We start from the raw sequence: 14047 nt of genomic DNA, 5'->3' as shown, positions 1-14047 counted from the left end.
CGCAATGTCGAGTTTAATGTCGTAAAATTTAATATTTTTACTTTTCTTGTGTTGCCCTACTAGCCTACAGCATTTGTGTATGGTATTTGGGGGGGGGGGGGGAAGTCAGTCAGCATTTTACTGTTCATACCTGCACCTTTTTTGTATGGTTGCCTATTTGTGGGTAACAGTAAATGTATTCAGTTTAGAGATATCTTGATAGATATGTTGCATTTCTACAGAGTTTCATCAGTGTATCTGTATGATATTTGTATTTTTTGTCTTTTTCTGGAGATTATTTCAGATTTGCAAAGTGGAAATGGTTCGAAGAGGAGAGTGCATCTAAGAAAAGGTATTTTACTGCTGTTCACACCTGCACCTTTTTTGTATGGTTGCCTATTTGTGGGGAACAGTAAATGAGTTCAGTTTAGAGATATCTTGATTGATATGTTGCATTTCTACAGTGTTTCATCAGCATATCTGTTGTATGATATTTGTATTTTGTAGAGATTATTAGAGATTTGCCAAGTTGGAAGTTGGAGAGAGTGCATCAAAGAAAAGGTATTTTACTGCTGTTCACACCTGCACCTTTTTTGTGTGGTTGCCTATTTGTGGGGAACAGTAAATTAGTTCAGTTTAGAGATATCTTGATTGATATGTAGCATTTCTACAGTGTTTCATCAGCATATCTGTTGTATGATATTTGTATTTTGTAGAGATTATTAGAGATTTGCCAAGTTGGAAGTTGGAGAGAGTGCATCAAAGAAAAGGTATTTTACTGCTGTTCACACCTGCACCTTTTTTGTGTGGTTGCCTATTTGTGGGGAACAGTAAATGAGTTCAGTTTAGAGATATCTTGATAGATACTTTTAATTTGTACAGAGTTTTATCGGAGCACCCGTGTTATATTTGTATTTTTTGTCTGTATTTTGTAGAGATTATTAGAGATTTGCCAAGTTGGAAGTTGGAGAGAGTGCATCAAAGAAAAGGTATTTTACTGCTGTTCACACCTGCACCTTTTTTGTGTGGTTGCCTATTTGTGGGGAACAGTAAATTAGTTCAGTTTAGAGATATCTTGATTGATATGTTGCATTTCTACAGTGTTTCATCAGCATATCTGTTGTATGATATTTGTATTTTGTAGAGATTATTAGAGATTTGCCAAGTTGGAAGTTGGAGAGAGTGCATCAAAGAAAAGGTATTTTACTGCTGTTCACACCTGCACCTTTTTTGTGTGGTTGCCTATTTGTGGGGAACAGTAAATGAGTTCAGTTTAGAGATATCTTGATAGATACTTTTAATTTGTACAGAGTTTTATCGGAGCACCCGTGTTATATTTGTATTTTTTGTCTGTATTTTGTAGAGATTATTAGAGATTTGCCAAGTTGGAAGTTGGAGAGAGTGCATCAAAGAAAAGGTATTTTACTGCTGTTCACACCTGCACCTTTTTTGTGTGGTTGCCTATTTGTGGGGAACAGTAAATTAGTTCAGTTTAGAGATATCTTGATTGATATGTTGCATTTCTGCAGTGTTTCATCAGCATATCTGTTGTATGATATTTGTATTTTGTAGAGATTATTTGAGATTTGCCAAGTTGAAGTAGTTGGAAGTTGGAGAGAGTGCATCAAAGAAAAGGTATTTTACTGCTGTTCACACCTGCTCCTTTTTTGTGTTGTCTATTTGCGGGTAACAGTAAATTAGTTCAGTTTAGAGATATCTTGATTGATATGTTGCATTTCTGCAGTGTTTCATCAGCATATCTGTTGTATGATATTTGTATTTTGTAGAGATTATTTGAGATTTGCCAAGTTGGAAGTTGGAGAGAGTGCATCAAAGAAAAGGTATTTTACTGCTGTTCACACCTGCTCCTTTTTTGTGTGGTTGCCTATTTGTGGGGAACAGTAAATGAGTTCAGTTTAGAGATATCTTGATGGATACTTTTAATTTGTACAGAGTTTTATCAGAGTACCTGTGTTATGACATTAGTATTTTTTTGTCTATTTTCTATGGATTGATAGATAGTTAGTTGAAAGTTGCTAATGTGGAAGTAGTTTGAAGTGGAAAGTGAATCAAAGAAAAGTTATTTTAGTGCTGTTCACATGTGCATCTTTTTTGTATAAGTGTGTATATGTATATATATATATATATATATATATATATATATATATATATATATATATATATACTCTTTTGATCCCGTGAGGGAAATTTGGTCTCTGCATTTATCCCAATCTGTGAATTAGTGAAACACACTCAGCACACAGTGAACACAGTGAGGTGAAGCACACACTAATCCCGATGCAGTGAGCTGTCTGCTACAACAGCAGTGGTCGGGGAGTGGTGAGGGGTTAGGTACCTACCTCAAGCTCAAGGAGACTTCAGCTGTTCCCACTGGTTGGGGCTTGAACTGGCAACCCTCCAGTTACAGGTCCGGAGTGCTAACCAGTGGGCCATGGCTGCCTTGTGTTGCTTATTTGGGAGAACAGTAAATTAACTCTGTGTAGAAGTGTCATTTTTAGCAGACTAGTGCCTCTGTTTAATGAGTTATTTGTATTTTCTGTTCTCCCCCCCCCCCCCAGAAATTACCCTTTGCCATATTATGGCTTCAGTGGCAAAGAGGTTCAAGTCCTCTGAAAAGGAGGATGGCATATATGAAGGCTTTGTCCATCAAGTTTCCGCAGTAATTGAAAGTGCTTCAAAGAGAAGATATTTTACAGCTATACTCCAGCAAGCCGACAAATGTTCACGCATGGTGGTTTTTGATGTGCAAAAGCACAACTTTTTTCAATGTGCTGAAAAAGATAGGTAAGTGTATGAATAAAAATGTTATTGCAATGAAGTGGTGAAATTCCCCTTGGGGATCAGTAAAGTATCTCTATATCTATCTATCTAGCTATCTAGCTATCTAGCTATCTATCTATCTAGCTATCTATCTAAATAAGTAATCATAGCATTAATATCTTAATTATGATGTCTGCAACTTGTCAATTATCCATTGAAACAAAATATGTAAAAGTTCTTATTTAAGTAGTGTTTTAGCCTTGGAAACCTCATATGAACAAGGTTATGCTTGTTTAGTAGCTAATTGAGAATTTGTAATGAGTTTTATGTGTTAAAATTTGCAGGAGTCCTTTGAAGGTGTCTGGTGTTGGGATGAGTCCGTCAAGACAAACTGCTGGACAAAATGACCTGCTCGTGAACCATCGCAGCATAGTGAATAGTGTTAAAAGAGTCGATTTTCTATTTTCTGAACCAGCCCAGGAGTCCATACAGGAGAAGAATATTAATGAAATCTTAAGTGATGGACGAGAGTTTCAAAAGGTGAATGTTGCAATATGTAATTGTATTGTCTTTTTTTATAGTTATTAGGTGGCATGATTGAAGTTGAATGGAATATTGTTTGTGTGTGTTTGTGTGTGTGTGTGGTGTGTGTGTGTCTGTGTGTGTAAAAACAAATGTTTTTGTGTTCTAGGTAAACGTTACTGCCAAAGCTGTGAAGTTGTGCGAAGAGGGTGATGGTGTCACTCGTCAGAAAGTTGTAATGAAGAAGGCTACTTACATCATTGCAGATGCTACTGCGAGTGTTCCATTGACCATTTGGGGCAACAATTTGATGAATATCGATTGTTGGTATAGTTTTTCAAATGTGTCTGTACGCCGATATTTAGGTAGCACAGTGCTCACTACCACAGCAGAAACTATTATTAGTACAACTGTAGCGCAGGCTACAACTGTTGTGTTTAAGGAGGATTCAAGTGAGATCATCCGTGGAGAGATTGCTTCAGCTGAAGCTAAAGTTGTTCATGTTTGTCCGAAACGGCATGAAATAACAAGCGTAAATGTTGACAGTCCGATCACACGTTGTGAGATGTGCAAAACGTTTTGGAAAACTAAGTACGTCACAAAATCTGTTAGTGTGGAAGTGATGGTGGATGTTGGCCATAAACTTGTGCCGGTGACTTTGGGTACGGTTTTGGTTAAGAGTTTGTTGGGGGTTGATGTTCTTTTATTGAGTGCAGATGATTTGGTGTCTTCTCTTTTGGCACATAAAATGTTACAGGTAGAATTGCGAGGAACGGTGCCTGTAAATGCTGAATTTGACACAGATGAGTGCGTCGGACTTGGCAAGATTAGTCTGTCATCAGTTTGATTTTGTGAAAGGTTAAAATACCTTTTTTTTTTTTTTTTTTGTAGTGTGTGTATACATTTTCTCATACTGGATTATGATCATGGCTAACATGATATGAAAATATTTAGTTGATATGCACACTGACATTTTTGAAAGACCAGACTGTTTTTCAGTTTTCTCATACTGGAATATTATCTTTGCTTATTTGCTTTGCATAATATGAAAAGATTTGGTAGATAAGTATATATACTTTTTTGATCCCATGAGGGAAATTTGGTCTCTGCATTTAACCCAATCAGTGAATTAGTGAAACACAAACGGCACACAGTGAGGTGAAGCACACACTAATCCCGGCGCAGTGAGCTGCCTGCTACAATGGCGGCGCTCGGGGAGCAGTGAGGGGTTAGGTGCCTTGCTCAAGGGCACTTCAGCCGCAGCCCACTGGTCGGGGCTCAAACCGGCAACCCTCCGGTTACAAGTCCAGAGTGCTAACCAGTGGGCCACGGCTGCCCAGATTTTCAGTTTACCTTTTTTGTTTGTTGTGGCGGCTGAGCCATACCCATCAAGATGTAGGGTCTGGAAACTATTCATTGGTACTGCTTGATCCAAGAGGCGAGATAAACGGTTGTGTTTCAAATTTCTTCTGCACGCAATAGGATGGCGCTTTAACTCATGAGTCCCATGCATTTTTCCACCAGCAGAGTTAGTTGACTAGTTGATCAAACCTTTGACAATTAAAAAAAAAAAAGCTCGACTTCAGTCACAATTCAAAGATTGCTATTCGTCAGCAACAGCTTTCATCTTTGTTTTCAAGTAGCAAGGAATTCACGTGGAACCATTGCTGACTTTAAAGCACTACAGCTTGTGTATAAATTGGGTATCTATGTCCTGCTCCATTTACAATCACGCATGCTTCAGCAGTACATGGCTTCACTTCACTACTTACATCATTGCAGATGCCACTGTGAGCGTTCCATTGACCATTTGGGGCAACACTTTGTTAAATGTGGATCGTTGTATACTTTTTCAAATGTGTTTGTACGCAGATATTTAGGTAGCAGTGTTCAATACCATGGCAGAAACCTCCATTAATCTAACTGTATAGCAGGCTACAACTGCTGTGTTTAATGAAGATTCAAGTGAAATCATCTGTGGAGAGAACTGAAGCCAAACTCATTCATGTTTGTCCAAAACGGCATGAAATAACCAGTGTAAATATTGACACTCTGGTTACAAGTTGTGAGATGTGCAAAACATTTTGGAAAACTAAGTATGTCACAAAATCTGTTAGTGTTGAAGTTATGGTGGACATTGGTAGTGAACTTGTGCTGGTAATTCTGAATATGGCTTTGCTTAAGAATTTGTTGGGGTTGGACCCTGCTTTATTGACTGCGGATGATTTTGTGTCTGTTCTTCTGGCTTACAGGATTTTAGAGAGAATTGCGAGGTGTAGTAACATTCAAAGCTCACTGACAGAGTCCATCTTTGTTTTCAATTTGCAGGGAATTCATGTGGACCCATTGTTGACTTTAAAGCACTACTGCTAGTTTATAAGTCAGTAAATGGAGCAGGACATAGATACCCATCATGCATGCTTCAGCAGTACACCGCTTGACCTCTCTGTTCTCAGGAGAAAAATGTGTGTGTTCTAGGTAAATGTTACTGCCAAAGCTGTGAAGTTGTGTGAAGAGGGTGATTGTCAATTGTCAAAGTTATAATGAAGAAGGCTACTTGCATCATTGCAGATGCCACTGTGAGCGTTCCATTGACCATTTGGGGCAACACTTTGTTAAATGTGGATCGTTGTATAATTTTTCAAATGTGTTTGTACGCAGATATTTAGGTAGCAGTGTTCACTACCATGGCAGAAACCTCCATTAATCTAACTGTATAGCAGGCTACAACTGCTGTGTTTAATGAAGATTCAAGTGAAATCATCTGTGGAGAGATAATTGAAGCCAAACTCATTCATGTTTGTCCAAAACGGCATGAAATGACCAGTGTAAATATTGACACTCTGGTTACAAGTTGTGAGATGTGCAAAACATTTTGGAAAACTAAGTATGTCACAAAATCTGTTAGTGTTGAAGTTATGGTGGACATTGGTAGTGAACTTGTGCCGGTGATTCTGAATATGGCTTTGCTTAAGAATTTGTTGGGGTTGGACCCTGCTTTATTGACTGCGGATGATTTTGTGTCTTCTGGCTTACAGGATTTTAGAGAGAATTGCGAGGTGTAGTACCATTCAAAGCTCAATTTCACACTGAGTCCATTTTTGTTTTCAAGTAGCAGGGAATTCATGTGGAACCATTGCTGACTTTAAAGCACTACTGCTTGTTTATAAATCAGTAAATGGAGCAGGCGAAAAATGTGTTCATAAAATCTGCTGTTTAAATTAAACAAGGTGAAGTGGCTTTTAGCTGCTATGCAGTTCAGTTCTGTACTCAACTTTTGGGTGACTACAAAAAGGCCTCAATTGTATCCAGTTTTAAAATGAAGCTTAAACTGTTCTCTGCCTTTTGCTAATTGCACAGAGTTATAGATTCTGAATGTCTTTAAATGATTGTCTTCTGTTTTATATTTTGTTATTTAATTCGTTTTTTAACTGATTTTACCTTATGTTTTCTTATCTTTACCTTGTAAACTTTTCTTTTATTGCACTTTTATGCTTTTATTTGCTTTTTGTTTATGTAAAGCACATTGAATGACTTGTGTCTGAAATGCTTTGTTAATAAACTTGACTTGATTAATGTTTATGGTGACTTGATTGTAGATGTTCAGTTATCTTAAAGCAGTACTAAAGATTTGCTTTTGGGAGGGGCCCTCTAGAGTTGAGAAGCTAGTAATAAATTAACTAAATGTTTCTTATGCAACTATGTAAAATCATAATCTGATACAATAGGAATGCATCAACTGTAGTCAGGAGAGCGAGCTCTTAATTTCTGTTTTGATTTTGAAGGCAGGGATAGTGGGGTTGACTTGGGGCAGCAATTTCCTATGGCTGTTTTTACAACTGGCTGACTTGGAGTGCAGTAGAAATGCTGTTCATTCTATCAAGTGGGAGATGTTATTTTAAAAGCAAAAACGTTAAGGGAATCCCAAAGGTTATTTTGTACCTTGATGTTTCCAAAATCATTTTAGTGGTTCATCAAATTGTAACAGGGTGAACAGCACTTCTGCATTCGCTTTGTGACCCTCTCGGCTATAACTGCACTATGCAAGTTTGCATGATTGGGTAGCTGGTCTGTATTTCAATGGAATGTGGTGTACGAAGTTACAAATTTGACTTTCTTCTAATGTTGCAATATGTCATTTTTATAAAATCATGCATCATACTGTACCTTGTCTGTCTGACATTGTTATTTCCGAAGTTGATGCTAAATAAACAAATAGTGTGTGTGTGCAACAGGGGGAAAGTGTTTTCATGAAATATTGGCATGTGGCAGCAGTAGACCTACTGCACCTTATGGACAGAATGTCATGAACTGCAGTGCAAGTTCTAAGAGTGTCACATTGATTGTGTGTAGGCTACCAAGTTTGAGTAAAATTCGATCTTTAGGCCTGGTTAGTTTGAGTAAGTCCGCCTGTATTATTCATGAATATTGTCTCAAAGTGTCTTTTGTGACGTGTATAGTTAGTCTTTTTTGTTGATATGTAAGTTAATGTAATTTGTTAGATGTTTTATAGTGAATTCATTTTGAACAGGCTTTGTTTATAATCTGAAATGACAATAGGCCTAACTAAAAGGATGATTACTTAGGGCTTCTACACACAGTTGCGTTCCGTCAACGCATGCCAGTGGATGTTCCCGACGGTAGCTATGCAAATGACTTCAGGTATAATCAGACATAGTTGATAAAATTAAGGATCTTTGGTATAACCATAATTTGATTGGTTGGTGCCGTCTGTCAATGGGCTTGATTGGCCGGTGCCATTGCGGCTCCTACACACAGTGTGCGTTGCAGTGCTGGAGACGCATTCCAATAGGCGTGTTTGTCTTCATGCACATCTGTGCAGATGTGACTTTATGTGACGCATGCTGGGTTGAACCTAATTGACTGACGGCACCAACCAATCAAATTACGATTATACTTCAAGTCATTTGCATAGCCACCGTCGGGAACACCCACTGGAATGCGTTGACGGAACGTAGCTGTGTGTGGGAGCCGTTTGGCCACGGTCTGTTGTCAATGCACCTGCAGCTAATCAGTGATATCAGCTGATTGAATCAGTGACAGTATTTAAAGTGTGATCTGTGGAGCAGTCGCTGCAGAATTATTGTACTATCTTGTGTAAATCATAAGAGTTTGTGTTTCTGATATCGGACTGTTATTTGGACTACGGCTTAGCTCATTGTCCTATACTCTTGGATTTGCAATTGTTATCAATCGTCTAATTGGTAAGTACCTACCTCGGATTGTTTGTTGGATGAAGATTTCTTCATAAGGCCTAGGCCTGTCTGTTGCGTGTAACAACCCTGTTTCAGGTTAGGCCATTTTCACTCTTTCCATTTCTTGTGTAGGAGTAGTAATTGAACTAACTTAATGTCATTGTGACTTGGTTATATTAAAAGATTTTGTATCATAGCTTATCTTGCATATAAATCTGATTTGGGGTTCAATTCATTCAAGCATAAACATACTGAACACTTGAACTAATAGTTACATTCATTGGAATCTATAAGAGTTCTTATTTTTACAGTTTTACTAGTTATTGCATTTTCTCTCTTTGTTAGATTGTGCCCTGGTAAATACAAGTAGAAGACAAAGTGGAGTTGAAGTAAGTTTGTGTTTTGAGTTGAATTGTTGAGTATGCATATCATCTTGTGTTGTCATTATGAGTGCATTACTTATATGTAAGCTTTATTTTCAGACTAACTCTGAAAGCACACAATGGGTGCTGCTATTTGAAGAATTTTTAAAGATGTTTTAAATTAGTTGTTAAGGGGATCATATGAAGATGCTTAAGATTTTCAAAGGTGTTGTTGAACCTCATACTTGATCACTTCATATCATATAGTATAAGAGGCAATTTGATTATTATACTTTTGATTATTATACTTTAAAGTGAAAGTAATGCTATTGAAATTTAATGAGTAAATAAAATGTTACATTTGGTATAAAATGTGTATTGTATAGCATACTTAACCTTGAGTTAGTAATGATACCCTAATGTCTATCAGGGAACTAAATGTCAAATTAACTGAGGATGTAGCATTGTTTTTTGGTGTAGCCTATTTTAGAATGTTGAGTTAATAATAACTCAAGGCAAAGGGAGCGGTTATTGATAGCTAGATTAGTAGCTAATGTATACTGTGCAATAATATTGTAGCAGGTGGGTCTGTTTGATTTGTGAGTTATTAGGTTATGTTATTTTGATGCAATAATATACAAAATACAGATGCAAGGGTTTGTTGGGCGTGTTGTGTGCTTATTAGGTAGGCCTAACACTTCTGCTCATTTTTATGTTCACTGATTGTTTCTTTAAGTGTATTTGATGTAAAAATTGGGAAATGTACTGGTAAATTCTAACACTGTCTAGAAAAGACATGTGTGTTGGAAGTTAAGTATCTACTGTTGTCCACCATATGGCTAGTAATGACTGCTAATAACAATATTTCATCAAATATGTTACTGTCAACCCTGTTACTGTCAATTCTGTAATTGAATAATTCATGTGTTCAACACCAGAATTATTTATGTAACACTTGTTTGATGCGTTTCATGAGCCTATTAGTTTTGTTCATTAGACTGTTTATATAAGTATGCTTATAAGTGTTGATTATAATTTTGAATATATTTGATTTAAATGAATTACAATAGATATTTGTATGTATTCAATTTTGAAGTTGTCATATGTTAAGTGAAAAAGTTACATATTTACATAATTATTTTTTTATCTCGTGTGTGTGTGAATTCTAACTGATTGAATTAGTGTTACTATCTGAGATCCTAAAGCCTAAAGCAAATGTAGCATGTTACACTTGACAGTTACTGATGTGTTTTCTGTGTGCTTTGCAGATGCCACGTCCCAGTAAGCGGTCCATGGCGGCCAAGAAAAGACAGGCTGCATTGAAGTCCACAGAGGTCAAGTGTTGTGAAGAATTTTGATTGTGTGATTTTAATAAGGAGTTAAGGAATTGTGTAATGTTGAACACATTTTAAATGTTGACCCTAATTTTTATTTACAGTCACTAGGTTGCAAAAGGTTTTTGTTTTCTGAATGTTGTAGTTACATTTTGAATGTATTTGATTCAAATGAAAGACTATAGGTCTGTGTCTAAATGAAGTTCTTGAAGAGCTTTTATGCTGTAAATATATGCATTGTTGTGCTGAAAGTATGTGTATATTAGAACTGCCTGAATAATTACAATGCAACTGTATTATATTATTATGGAAATATAGTATGTTAGACTTGATTGTTTATGATGGGCTTTCTGTGTTACAGATGCAGAGTCTGGTGGGAAATGCACTGGATGAGCTGGGTTCCAGTGACAAGGTTGGGCGTCCTTGTGAAAAAAAAGCCCAACCAATATCAAAAAACCATCCAATACCATCCAATACCATCCAATACCATCCAATACCATCCAATACCATCCAATACCATCCAATACTTTCCAATACCTTCCAAAACCTGTCAAAACTTGCCTGCAAGTGTGCCTGAATATTCAACAAACCAACCTACTGTTACAAGTTCTGTGAAAGAAATTGCTTCTAATTGTGTCTGTATAACTGAGCCTTGTGTTCCAGAGAGATCTGTGCTGATCGGGTCTTTTCATCAAGGTCATGCACGGTTTGGAAATGCACGTAACAGGCAGTGTGGAGCCATCAGTCTGACTGCACTTTTGATGTGCAAGATGAAGAGTGTGTTGAACTGGGAACCTGAAGATTTAGATGAAGTTTTGGTTCAGGGTACTGTCCTTTACAGGTCTATGAGAGCTCAAGGTAACATAAGAGACCATGTTGACGGAAGGGGTTACATTGCAGTGTCTGAACTGCCAAGACGTCACAGATTGTGGAATTGTGTTTTTACGATAGACTTTGCTGAGTCTTTCACTGGTATTGTTCATGTTGATGACTATGACCATGCATTACGTGATGTTGCTATGCCTTTTGATGTAGCAATACAGCGGACATTGTTGAGTAATGATGGCTGCCTGTTAACCATATGTGCTAATACATGTGCTATTGTGAAAGAAGGATCCAAGTTTGCCTTTATTGATTCACATGCCAATGGGAGAGTTAATCAGAAAGGTCAAGATGCAAGTTGTGTTGCTTACTTTAGCTGTGTAGAGTCTCTGTTCACTTTTGTCTATAACTTTGCACGATCTTTTGGAGTAGACATGCCACGCTTTGAATTGACTGGAGTCAACGCAAGAATAATCGGTGGCAGCATCCAGATGAGCAGTGTATCCAGCTGTACAATGAGCTCTGCGAACTGCCTTCCAGGCTACAGTGATGTGGTGAAGGGTAAGCATAAACTAAATACAAATGCTAGTTGTAATGTAAGCAGCAGACAACTCTACAGTGATGTTTTGAAACAAGCCTCAAAGAATACAAGCAGCTGTGAGTATAAATTAACTAAACCTGTACCTTGTGGTTCTAAGGCCAAATCATACAAACAGCCTTTTCAATCTTTAAAGTGTAATTTGCAGGCAACTGATGACGTCATTATAAGTGATGTACATGTAAGTGTTCACAAACAGGTGTTTAAACCTTTAACTCGTCAGGATCAGGATGCACTGTGCACATGTTTAGATCTTCAAAATGTAAATGTTGATTTGGGCCAAATGGCAACAACTGATCTTGATGACATGGGATGTCCATGCAAGACAGAAAGCATAAAGCCAGATGGGAATTGTTTTTACCGTAGCTTGGCCTTTACCATATGTCACAATCAAGACAAGCATCTGAAAATCAGACGGGCTGTTGTGCGACACCTTAAGACAAACAGCACCAAATTTGAAATATATTTGAGGGATGAATACACATCTGTGCAGGACTACATCACTAAATCAAGAATCTACTACTGTGGTTCATGGGCAAAAGAAATTGATATTTTTGCTGCTGCTGACTTATTGCAAACAACCATCATTACTTTTAATGATGGAAGATGGAATATGCACAAACCTACTGACTTGCAGTCATGTCGAGAGAATTGCATCTATTTGAATCACACTGGCAATCATTATGAAGTTGTTTCATGCGTACAACACAAAGATGCACGAAAGCGTTGTGTAGGAACATGTCAGCCAGTCAAGATTGATGACAATTTGAGATCCACACGAAAAAAAAAGTTGGAAGATGAATCAGAAAATGTGAAGGCTAAGAAACAGCGCCAACGGTATGACCATGATGATTACAGACAGAGAAAACTTCAGAATGAGAAAGACAAGTACCAGAGAGATGAGGTTGCTGCACAGAGAAAGCATCAGTGTTCTCGTGATTATTTTCTAAAGAAATACAGAACAAATGTTGATTTCCGGAAATTTGTGCTTCAAAGTTGTCAGAGAAAATATAAAATCAATCCAGAATTGCAGACATTACGATGTGTCTATTTTCAAAGGAGATATAAGGAAAATACAGATTTTCAAGTAAGAGTACGAGAGTATTCTAAGGACAAATACAAGAGAAACCAGAAACATCAGAATGCTGTCCGAGAGTATTCTAAGGACAAATACAAGAGAAACCAGAAACATCAGAATGCTGTCCGAGAGTATTCTAAGGACAAATACAAGAGAAACCAGAAACATCAGAATGCTGTCCGTGATTATTCCAAAACCAAATACAAGACGAATAGAAACTTTCAAAGTCTTGTTCGTGATTACAGTCGTATTAAATACAAGACAAATATTGGATTCCAAAACAAAATCAAAGAGCATAATAAGAGGAAGTATCAAGAAAATGAAAACATCCGTGGAAATAAAATCAAAAGAAGTTGTGAGGGTTATTCAACATGGCAGAAGAAACAGGAAGACATTGACTTAGCTATTGATCATTTTCGTCGGGAGGTCCTCCACGGTTCTGAATATGTATGTTCAGTATGTCACCGTTTACTGTTCAGGAAACAGGTGGTTGAGTGTAAAAGACATTGCTATGAAAGCAAAGGAGCAGAAGTGGCTGCATTGGCTAATAGATGCATAACATTGCAATATTTGCATGTGTGTGACGTCCAGTGTGAACAAGGCTGCCGTTTGTCTGATAGTCCATCAAGCAAGTTATGGATTTGCTATACATGTCATCGAAAAATACTTGGCGGAAAGCTTCCTGAGGAGAGTGTTGCCAACAAAATGCATTTGGATGAAATTCCAGCTGAATTGAAACGTTTGAACTCTTTGGAACAGCATCTCATTGCACGTCACATTCCCTTTATGAAGCTGTTGTGTTTGCCTCGAGGCCGCCAGAGAGCTTGCCATGGTCCTTGCGTCTCTGTTCCTATCAATAACACAAATGTGACAAATATACTCCCAAGAAATGAATGTGATGACAAGATGGTAAGAGTGAAATTGAAACGCAAATTGACATATAAAGGTCATTATGAGTACATGTATGTCCACACTGATCGTGTCAGAAATGCACTGAGGTATTTGATGGCAAACAATAAATGGTACGGTGATGTGACTATCAATGATGAGTGGGTAAACTCTCTGAATGGCAGTGAACAGCCTGAGGAATGTACCAAACAGGAAACATGTCATGACAGTGATGATGATGATGATCCTGAAGAGCAAGCTGAGGAAGATTTGACTTATATCAAAGACCAGCATGGGCTTTTGTCAGATACATCCTTACAACCTGTTGATCTGGGTTCAGAGATCATTGATCAGAATTTTCAGGATATACTTAATGTGGCACCAGGTGAAGGTAACAGCCCAGTGAGGTTGCTGTCTGATAAAACCAACGAGGCAAAATGTTTCCCTGTTTTGTATCCATCTGGTGG

The 14047-nt window shown here is 37.6% G+C and overlaps 1 protein-coding gene and 1 long non-coding RNA gene across 2 annotated transcripts; both read left to right on the top strand.

The window, feature by feature from the left end:
* Positions 1 to 266: 266 nt before the first annotated feature.
* LOC121720465 lies at positions 267 to 976 on the top strand. Its single transcript, XR_006034560.1, has 4 exons — positions 267 to 331; positions 487 to 540; positions 696 to 749; positions 915 to 976. It is a non-coding gene; the product is annotated as an uncharacterized LOC121720465 (long non-coding RNA).
* Positions 977 to 1120: 144 nt separating this feature from the next.
* On the top strand, positions 1121 to 10218 carry LOC121721025. The gene is made up of 8 exons (XM_042107576.1): positions 1121 to 1177; positions 1343 to 1396; positions 1552 to 1614; positions 1767 to 1820; positions 2559 to 2784; positions 3105 to 3300; positions 3452 to 4039; positions 10129 to 10218. Exons 5-8 carry the CDS (start codon positions 2579 to 2581, stop codon positions 10216 to 10218), a joined length of 1080 nt encoding a protein of 359 aa, XP_041963510.1. The 5' UTR covers positions 1121 to 1177; positions 1343 to 1396; positions 1552 to 1614; positions 1767 to 1820; positions 2559 to 2578.
* Positions 10219 to 14047: the final 3829 nt, after the last annotated feature.

The sequence above is a fragment of the Alosa sapidissima genome, chromosome 10 (assembly GCF_018492685.1).
Source record: "Alosa sapidissima isolate fAloSap1 chromosome 10, fAloSap1.pri, whole genome shotgun sequence".
Taxonomy (NCBI): Eukaryota; Metazoa; Chordata; class Actinopteri; order Clupeiformes; family Clupeidae; genus Alosa; species Alosa sapidissima.
This window is presented reverse-complemented; position numbering and strand designations above follow the sequence as displayed.

Coding starts and splice junctions, on each gene's coding strand:
- LOC121721025 (XM_042107576.1), top strand. CDS start 2,579: ATGGCTTCAGTGGCAAAGAGGTTCAAGTCCTCTGAAAAGGAGGATGGC. Junction 2,785..3,104: donor CAATGTGCTGAAAAAGATAG/GTAAGTGTATGA, acceptor TAAAATTTGCAG/GAGTCCTTTGAAGGTGTCTG. Junction 4,040..10,128: donor TGGCACATAAAATGTTACAG/GTAGAATTGCGA, acceptor TGTGCTTTGCAG/ATGCCACGTCCCAGTAAGCG.